The sequence below is a fragment of the Sander vitreus genome, chromosome 21, assembly GCF_031162955.1.
Source record: "Sander vitreus isolate 19-12246 chromosome 21, sanVit1, whole genome shotgun sequence".
Classification (NCBI taxonomy): domain Eukaryota; kingdom Metazoa; phylum Chordata; class Actinopteri; order Perciformes; family Percidae; genus Sander; species Sander vitreus.
The window spans coordinates 22,021,398-22,032,033 of NC_135875.1; the positions used below are offsets into that span (position 1 = coordinate 22,021,398).

Consider the following 10,636-nt stretch of genomic DNA (forward strand, 5'->3'; position numbering starts at 1 on the left):
CTTTTTAAATCATGAGCACTTAAGAGGGCATAGCTGTGACCTTTGAAATGTTTAGGTACTCGAGGCTCGGGACATCATGCGTCAGTCTTTGGGAAACTGCGGTGGATTTGCACAAGATGTCCGGAAGCGCAGACGTGGACTACTGACTCTGAGAAGGGAAAAGCACATTTCCAGGCTGTTTAAACCTAATGACATAACATAACCCCTCCTGCTGACTCTGGAATATGTTTATGTTGTGTATGCTAATGCACTATGCTGTGGTTAAAGTAGAATACCCATCAATGTGTGATTATAGCAATGCTCAGTGTAGAAATACAGACAAAGACAGTTCTGTTTCACATGAATCAAGATCCATTTAATAAAATCCAATCCAATGCATACATGCATTAGTTGAGATCATGCTTTGTTTTTCTTACTTGAGCCAATTTAAATGAAATATTCAATAAATTAGTTTGAAATAAATACAGAGCTTTATTATTATTATTATTATAATAATACACAGCCATGACAGAGCAAACAGGAGCCCGATGCATAGCATTCTAAAAGTGCAAAGAATCAGCCACAGATGTGCCACAGATACAGTATATAGATAAGTGACTACAGAGGAAGGAAGAGTAGAGGCTCAGATACTGAGGTGCTCAGATCAGATTTAAAGACGGACCTCAAACTGGAGAGTTAAGATCACAACCACAGAAAATAGAAACATCCTCCAATGGTCTCGTTTGTTTCTATTATGTTTAAAATTTACGTTAGAAGAATGGAAGGTGAAGCAGGCTGGCGTTGAGTCTGACCAATTGTTTTCTCGAAAGTTCAGAGGCATGACAAAACAGGAAGTGACATCATTGGGTGACTGCTCTGCTTTTGGACATTATAAAGTTAATCCCTCCCTGGCCGTACGCCCCACACTCTCTGCTCTAATCTAGGATCAGGGATTTACTGCGGGGGCTCAACGCTGCTCTAATCTCTACGGTCCTCTCATCCACTAAAACATGTCAAAGCAGACCAGGCCACACTGCAATCGCTCACTTTACAAAAGCTAGTTTTTCTCTAGGTTAGTGTTGTGAGAAAATATCTCATTTTAAAAGTCTACATATTAAAAGCCTGTACACACAAATAATAGAAAAATAAAACACTGCATTCAGCTTGCCTCTGAATAGATTAGCAAAGTAACATCTTTAGAGTCAGTCTAGTTTAATAGACAGTCGTAGAAAATTATATGCGAGTGTCAAAACATAACTCAAGTTTACGGTGGCAGTGGGGATCTTGGGACACCTGCAAGGCATTAAATGTTAAATTAGCTAATCAGGTTACAAAGTTATTGTCGACCACATTGGAAAATTAAAAAAAAAATTAAAAAAAATCCATAAATCCTGACAACTTTGGCCTAAACAACCTTCTCGTTTCTCTCGAAGATCGCTACAAATACTTTTCATTTCCATCAGGTAAAGGTGCTTCTGAAGAAAATGAAACTGATCACAATACGGTATATGGATTATGTAAAAAGGTATGGGCTGAGGTGGAAAAGCAATGGAATGAGAAAAATGGGAAACCAAAAGGAATGTGTCGGAAGGGGACTAGGAAGATGAAAAAGAAAGTTAAAACGGAAAACCTTGGCCTTCCCGATGCCAAGTTAATTAAATGAGGTGATCCAGTAGAATGGAGATAACATGAGACGGAGAGGAATGAGGGTGAGATCAAGCAGGTCTACTGGTTCTTCTTGTCTTCTGGAGGGGAGTAGGGAGGGGGCTTGTCCTATGGAGAGAGCAGAGTTATGGTTGGAGACAAAAGTACTTAGAAGAACAAAACGGCATGCAAATAAATTGTTGCATCAAATGAATTTACATCTACTGAGTCTGCGACTCAAATTTAAGACAGTTCTCCCACATTAGTTTAATAAATGCTTTTTGTTTTTGTTTTGGTGTGGGTGTGGCGTGGCGGCCATTTTGAGTGTTTAGCGATGAACGAGAAAGTGGCTGTAACTACAGTGTACATTGTCATATCTGCTTGAAATTTCCCACAATCAACAAGAGTCCAGGCCTGAGGACATCTACAGGCCAATATTAACTTTTGGTCATAGCGCCCCCCCGCTGGCAACAGGAAATCAGCCTTATATGACAAACATCATCCGATTTACATGAAACTTATGTGTGGTCTACATATGATACTGAGCCCTATACTTTAACCACGCCCACTTACTCAGGCCACGCCCCCTTTTACAACATTTCAACTGTTTAAGGTAGACCCTTGTGTGAGGTATAATTGAACTCAGCAGAGAGTTTATTTGTCAGTGGTCATGGTTTTGCCCACCCCCTATGTTTAAGCCACGTCCCTTTAATAACTGGTGACCCGTTTAAGGTAGAGTCTTATGTGAGGTATCAATGAACTCAGCAGAGACTTTTTTTATTGGTTAAGGTTTGACCTGACTGCCATGCTTAGGCCACGCCCCCTTTCACAGCTAATGAACTGTATGACGTAGAGTCTTGTGTGAGGTATCATTGAACTCGGCAGGGAGTTCCCTTTTCATTGGTGACGATTTGCGGTGTCCGAGTGCCGCGCCAATGCACGGTCGCAAGGAGCGGCGTCCGCCAGTAACCACGACGCGCGCAGAGGAGCGAGGGCCCGTCCAACGCTGCTTGCAGCTTTAATTTTATTTGTAATCTTTTGCACGTTTGTGTGCTGCTGCGCTTCCCTGTGTGTGTAACAAGCATAGTGTGCGCGCGCTGTGCATAAGCCTAGGCGCATTTTACGAATTTGCTGTTAAAATAACAACGAAATGCTGTGCTATTGACTGTAGACCAGGTTTTTGTTGGTCAATGGCGCAATCACTTCCCGCTGCCTCAAGATAGCAATACTCCCAGAATGCACCTGAACACACCTCCCTGTAAGCCCAGCACGCCCATGGGCGCAGGTGCATTTGCTATTTAAACAACGTGGGCGCTTGATGGGAAACTGACAACTGCATCGGTCTTAAACTAGCAAAGACACTTGCGTCGGGCTTTGCGCTGCGCCGGGTGCAGGATAGGGCCCTATAGGTTACGTGCACCCAGCCTTGCATGTGTATTGTTACATTTTGAAATGTTTTAGCTGACGAAAAGTACAAAACCCAAAAAGGTAGTGAGTTTACTATTATATATGAAAAAGAAAAGCATAACATCTTCAAATTTGGGAAGCTGGAAACAGAAATTCTTTAGCATTTATGCTGAGAAAATTATTTAGACCATTAATCATTTATTAAAATAGGTATTCAATAATTTGACTAATTGTAAGGGGTGGGGGAAAGAAATCGAAAATCATATGTATCGTGATACTTATATATATATTTTTTTTTTTTTCCAAAGATCTTTAAAATCGGTTCTTTTCCCCAGAATGGATATTTTGTATTTTGCCAAAGATTCATCTAAATATTTAGTTTATATGGTACCGCCCACAGCAACTACATCATATCCGTTTCCAGAAAAAGCAGAAAATACACATGTCAGACTGACTGACGTGATGTGCATTCTTTTTAGAAAACAATTAGTTTTTAGAAATGGCTCATGATAGATTGTCGAATCGCAAGAAATGAAAATCGCGATACTCAATACTAGCTAATCGCTTTACTTCTACAATGCAAGAAATGAAAATCACAATACCAATCCAATCAGCACCCATGTATTGTGAAAGAATAGAATTGGAACAAAAACATATCGTCTTAGTCCTACTAATTGTTTCAGCTCAAATCAGCAAAAAATTACTTGCAAATGAATTGCAGTGAATGAATGAAAAAAAAAAAAATCTCGCTCTTAAAAAGGAAGAACTCTTAAAGAGACAAGGCAAGAAGCAAATGGTTGCTTCTCTCTAATCTTTAAATGTGACAAAAGCACTTTGGTCCAGGTCCTACTGTACTTAAGGTGACGGACACCCACTAGCTCATACTTGACTTGTAATTAGTAGAAGAAGAAAAAGAAAAAAAATGCGTCAGACTAATATCTCCGCAAACTGGGCGATAAAGTCCAACATCAGATGTGTCGCAGAGGGATGGAGGGTAGCTTACCTGTGGCAGGTACACATGTGTAGGAGGCAGCGTGGCACAGCTGGCGCTTGCTGCTGCCTCGGCTGCTTTGGCCTCCGCTGGGAAAGAGACGGAGAGTGAGAGAAGGGAGGGGGACATTAATTAAACATTGTCTTACGATTGTCCCTGGGATATACGAGATGACTGAAGCTAATCAAGCCTGAGGGTGCTATAATGAGGAGGGGAAAACAAGGAAATGTGGGCATAATTAAAGGGTAATTCTGGGATTTTTCAACCTGGCCCCTATTTTCCTATGTGTTTGTGTGTAAGTGACTGATGGGAATAACAATCTTTGAAATTGGTCCAGTATTAAGTGAGAACACTGCCATTTTACCCTATAGGGACAAATGAGCATTGTCAATTTTGTCCACTAAAAATGCTGTTTTGGCCACTGACATGCTCAGATTATTATTCTGTGTCTGACATTATGGAGTGGATCCCTAAAGAGATGGGCCTTTTTATTTAACCAGAAACAGCTAAAAAAAAAAAGTGGAAAGATGACCAAAAACGAGAGCGAGCGAGCCACACACACACACACACACACACACACACACACACACACACACACACACACACACACACACACACACACACACACACACCTGGTGGGCTTGTATGTATGTGTACTTTTTTTTTATTGATGGTTATTATTGGTTAGAGTTCAATGAACTTAAGGTTCTCCAGCCAATAGCGTTACTTTTCATACAGCAGTTGCAAGCGACTTTTAAGTGTGTAGCTCCATTCAATCCTTCCCTAATCTTACTAAACATGTCTTTCTGTTGGGCGATTTCCCTGTCCGCGCCAAAGTGGCGGATGGCCTGACGATTTTACAAACCACTGCCAACAATTTATTCGCATGGGGCGGGTGCTAATTTCAGACCCTGATCACCACCTAGCTACAAATCAGTCAGAGCCTCTTTGACAGAGATCCTCACCTGCTGCTGAGGAGGGGAGGTCGGGGTCGTGTGGGGGCTGCTGACCTAGAGGAGCAGAATAAGGAGGCGGAGGTATGTAGGCCGCAGAAGCCTCAAACGCTGGAGGGTTGGGATAGTATCCATCTGGATAGCAGGAGCACAGAGCTGCAGATCAGACCACTTTTCCAGGAGTTGAAGGAGATTTGTATCGAGAAATAAAGGCGATAATGATATCCGCTGCAATTATTGCAGCCCCTACCTGGTGGAGGAGGGTTGGGGTAGGAGTAGCCAGGTGGAGGTCCAGCAGGGTACATCCCGTTAGTAGGGGGAGGAGGGTAAGAATAGGCCCCGTTGGCCATGTAAGGGCACCCACCAAACCCAGGAGTTACTGGCTGGCCTCTTGACGCTGCAAGACACAAAGTGGGAAAAGAAGGCAAAAGATGAAGAAACAATGGAGGACAATCAGCCAATATGACAGTACTATAAAAATAATTTTTTATGAATTTCTTTATAAGCATACCCTGAGCAGCGACCTGCAACATGTACTGCCCAAACTCTATAGCTCCTCCAGCAGCAAAGATGAGCTTGAACATAGCGCTGCCCTCCCAGCCACCTGTGAGAGACAACACAAGAGGAATCCATGTAGTTACTGTGTGCTGAACAAACTAAAGCCATCAAACCCTTTTAGTATAGTACCTTTAGAAGCGTACGTAAACCATATGGAATTTATCAAAATACTAGATCTGTTTTACGTTTCCACAGCAGACAGTACTCTTTAATGCTGGGGGGGGGGTTGTTACTGGATGGCAACAGCCATGTACAGCCATGCGATTAAGTCTGATGTATGGTTCTGCGGAGGCTCCACACAGAGCTTTCGCCGTAGCCTACGCAAGTGGCCTGAAGTTTATGCTTGTGCGTTGGTGTGTGCGTCGATCTCATTAAGAGAATAGCAGGGCCGGCAAGAGTGTGCCGGGGAAGAGTGGGGAATGTGTGGTAGAGCGAGTGAGAGAGTGACGTGATTAGCTTCGGAGTGAGTCCCGACTCCAGAGACATAGTGAGAGAAACAAAGTGTCTCCTCTGTGCCTGGATATGAGTAAGGGGAAATGCAACGCTACCATGCCACGGCCGAGCGACATGCGTCGCCATGACGTGTAGTTAACATTTTTTTGAGAGGTGCTCGTCAGGCTACGTCGTAGGACGGTATCTCCACGTACCTACGTACCACGGCCTCGATTTAACGCAGAAGCATACATTGGCCTTTAGAAAGGAGCTGAAGGGACGCTAGGTAGCTCGCCTGGTTGAGCATGCGCCCCATGTACTAAGGCTCGGTCCTTAACGCAGCAGCCCTGGTTAGATTCTGACCCGCGGACCTTTGCTGCATGTCATTACCCCAAAGGTCAAACATGCACAAAAAATTATAATCTTTAAAAAAAAAATAAGGATCTGAAAAACCTTGTTATTCCTCACTGCTCAATCTATTTTCCATGTGTATCCTTGTCACCGACGATGCAGAGTTTGCACCAATTGCGGACTGCAGTGTTTCTAGCTCAACCTTTCAGTATCGTATCAGTGTGCTAGATATAACAAAGGACTAAAAAAAGAACAGGACGGAATAGAGTGGTTCAACTGGTACCATCCAGAACTTTTAACATTAGAAACACAAAAATAACACTAATTGTTAAAACTGAACTGAAGCAGACAGCTTGGTGGAAACGAGGCATATCAGACATAGAATAATGTATGACGATCACCAGTATAACCTAACTGACACATCGACAGTACGTGCACACACACCTCTATATACTTACCTCCAGGCTCTGCATTGACAGTACCCTTGATGTAATTGGCTCCCAATACAGGTTGTTTGACCTCACAGCCCTTTATTAAGTAGAATGGCATCATGAAAGACTGCAGCGCATCCCGTCCTTTAGCCACAAAGATCACCTGGGAGAAAATATCAGCAACTAACATCATATCATCACTCATGTGTCTTGTCTTTTTCCCCTACTACCGTATAAAAAGGGAAAGATAAACATAAACTGCTTATTAGTGGAATGAGAGTTCTGCAGGTTGTTGTGTACTTGCTGTAAATTGTGTCAGCATTATGTCAGCGTGAGGCTGTGGCTTAATAACGAATAAGACATCTAGGTCATGTCTCTCACCCTGTATGGAGTTAGGTAGATGCTGCCCTTCTTGCTCTTTCTGAAGGCTTCAGGCAGACTGTCCGCGTCACAGAAAACCAGCTCCACGTTATCATAGTTCATCAACACACTAGTGACAGAAATAGACACAAGAACACAATCAGTGGATCACAGGACACAGCAATTTGTTTTTCTATGACATTCATATTTTAAATGTACAAAAATACAACATAGATTATTTATATGGGTTTGGTTTGATTAACAATATGACACAAACCCCACCATTATGACAACATCTTTGACTCAACAGCTTAAAAATGAGATCACTAGGTTATTGTGCAACTGTCCAGTTACATGCCATCTAGGGCCAGGGATTACTACTGGTTCTGGGTTAGCTGTAATGGGTTTATCATTGCTCTCCAGAATGTTCTAGAAGAATCTGCACTGTTTAACTCGTAAAATGCCCTGACTTGATCCGGATGTGACAAAACAAACGTTTCATAGTAACGTTAAAGCAGGTCAGAGTAAATATGGTGAAGACAATGCAATACGCTACAGTTACAATATGATTAAAATAGCATTTTACCCTCGACAAGTTTGTCTAAATATAACAAGTAAATATTCATGTTATCACGTGAAGCCTGCTATGGCTGACTGCAGTGATGATAAACTGGTTGAAGGCCATGTTTGAGCTACGCGTCCGAGACCCCGGTTCTGTAAGATAAAAGCATGGCGTTTTAACAATTAATGTGGCATTAACGTTACATGCCATCTAGCATTTGTGTGTAACATATTTGGAGTGGTTTTGCACTGGTTTGGGCGTGCCCAAACCGTGTAAAACCAGTGCAATTCGGTTTATGTGTGATGTGCAATAAAGCACTTCTTTTAAATATAAAATACAGCTACAGAAGACTAAAGCTCGCTACCACCAACACAACATTAGCTAGCTACGTTAACGTTACTTATGATAGAATGACACTAACGTTAGGTTGTATGATCATTTCGAAGAAGTTAGCGTTGGTTAACGTTAACGTTAGCTAGCTAGCTGTTGTGTAACGTTACGTTAACGTTAATAACGTGAGATAGATATGTCGAATTTGCAAGCACTCCTGGCAAATAAAGTATATTCATGAGTTAAGCAGAACACCAAAGAGACATTGTTCATTCTTTTTTTTTATTAGTTTGGTGTGACGTTCTCCCCGGACAAACCGTAAAACGTGCCCGTCTGCTAGGTAATGGTAACAGCTAGCAAGCCCTTTGCACCCGCTTACCTTTCACTATTGTTGATGATGACTCCGCCGCCGGACTCCGAGTGGTTCTGGTTCAGAGCCATGTCGACGGGCCTCTAGACTCTCCGACAACAAAAAGATGAACGGTTATGTTCCTCTATCAGAAGGCGCACTGCAGTCTCAGCAGCCTTTCCCTCAGTGTTGATAACGTGTGTTGTGATAATACTGCTGGATTTGGTGTTGCACCTGCTCTTCCGCCATACGTGTGGCACGCATAGAGGTGGCACGCCCACTATCTATGAACGCCCACCAAGTGACGCCACACAGTCATGTTTGTTATGTAAACAAACAGTATTTACTGAAAAAGGGGATTTAATGGTTTGGGTTAAAAAGTGCCCATTGGGTATATATTAAAAATATTAACTTAATATCTAATTTGGTGAAAAATAATGTTTAATCTAATTAATACGCCTATACATGTTCTACGCCAAATATTAGTTCATTAACAAAAACACTATAAAAGTTTTGACGTTTTCAGGTTTCAGAACAGGGGCCTGTTGCATCTTGGAGCTTGGGAGTGAGAAAAAAAACATGAATAATAGGCTATATTGTTTTACAGATATGCTTACAGTGTGTATTGAAGTCACTTACTTCTTTTTCTAGTTTTTGTCCAGTCATGTTTGTTCTGTATGAACATTAATTGTAGAAAGATATTTAGAATTATAGCTTATATAGATTTGTGGATATGGTTGTAAAACATATTCTCTCAATATGAATAAGGGTTTAAATTAAGCCTAGTCCTTAGGGTAAATTGCCCGAGGAACATGAATTCCCTCTGCTCACTTTTAAAGCAAAGTAAGCTAAATAATAAAACATTTTATTTATATAGTGCTTTATAGGCTACTCAAAGACACTTTACAGTACAACCAGCACATTTAGCACATAAAAACAGATACAGCAATAAAACCAACACAAAACAAGCATATTAAAAGCAATTAAAACTTTGTAAAAATGTGGAGTGACTAGTAGGCCCTAAGTAGATCTTTTTAAATCCTTACGCATTGTTTTGTCTGTTGGACTTTTTCTCTCTGTCTGATAACAACAGCCGTATATCTCTTTTTGCATATTATATGTTTCACCTCCTCTAATTTTCCATTAACAGCTGCTGCTCAGCGGGTTAAAGATATGCCGCACGCGTCTTCTCCATTTCTGCATCAGTAAATCTGTGATCGATACCGTGGTCTATTTAAGAAAGCCGTGAACGTGCACTTATCCCAGCTATCTACACCTGGCTTGACATAGCTTCACCTTCTCATCCTGGCTTGACAAACGTGCAACCGATTAAGCCGCGATGAGCCGACCACACTAAGTCAAGCTGCGCTTTTTCAGTTATCCTGGATTTCTTCATTCTACTTTTGTGCAACAGGCCCCTGAGCCGAATGAAAACAAAACTACTTTTTTTTTTTAGATTCAACTTTATTGTCATTGCACATGTCGCAAATAGGCCTTACATAGAAACGACATGTAGTTAGTGTCTAACCAGAAGTGCTTAGACACCAACTACATTTCGTTGCTATTTACTTAATGACTGTAGTTGGACTTCTTTAGGCAGCTTTTTGAGTGTTATTTATTTATGATTTGCTCTAGCTTTTCCAACGTTTTAGACACAGATATGGTGACAATAACGGTCCAAAATGATGGGGAAAAGAGATGCAAAACTACCACAAAGTAACAAAAACCGACTGCAAAGAGACACCACATGACCACAGAGACCCACAACAACCCCAAAGGAAACAAAAATGACCCAAAAGAGACACAACATGACTACAGAGACACAAAACAAATGGGGAAATTATTTTTTTTAATTAAAAACGTCACATTTTCTTGAGAAAGGACACCTTCTTAAATGTATATCTGATAATGAAGGATACTTTTATTGCATTGTGACATTTCTACTAGGCAGAGGGAATCCTACACATTCATGGGGCAGGGCATCTGCTCCAGATGAGTTACAGGCCAACATAATTATGTGCGGGAAAATACTTTAAATGCTTTGCCATAATATAAATAGGCCAGGGTCATAATGATTATTTAATGATGCAGGCTATGATGCCTTATGTGCATACCCAGTATAAGGCATGTGCCTCTTACAGTAAAGAACAGCACTTTTTAGAATGAGTCAAAGCATGGAGAGTGGTCTGGTTGCAAAAGTACCCACATCCTAGTTGTGAAAGATGGGAGTCGATGCAATTTCACCACGTGGTTTAGTAAACAATAATGGAGATCTTTGTCAGTCTGGCT

At 41.4% G+C, this 10,636-nt stretch overlaps 1 protein-coding gene across 1 annotated transcript; it reads right to left on the reverse strand.

Annotated features, from left to right (window-relative positions):
- Nucleotide 1: 1 nt before the first annotated feature.
- wbp2 (WW domain binding protein 2) lies at nucleotides 2-8,612 on the reverse strand. Its single transcript, XM_078278809.1, has 8 exons — nucleotides 8,378-8,612; nucleotides 7,128-7,236; nucleotides 6,774-6,909; nucleotides 5,486-5,578; nucleotides 5,225-5,371; nucleotides 4,987-5,109; nucleotides 4,034-4,110; nucleotides 2-1,752 (listed from the first exon to the last, which is right to left on the reverse strand). Exons 1-8 carry the CDS (start codon nucleotides 8,437-8,439, stop codon nucleotides 1,705-1,707), a joined length of 795 nt encoding a protein of 264 aa, XP_078134935.1. The 5' UTR covers nucleotides 8,440-8,612; the 3' UTR covers nucleotides 2-1,704.
- Nucleotides 8,613-10,636: the final 2,024 nt, after the last annotated feature.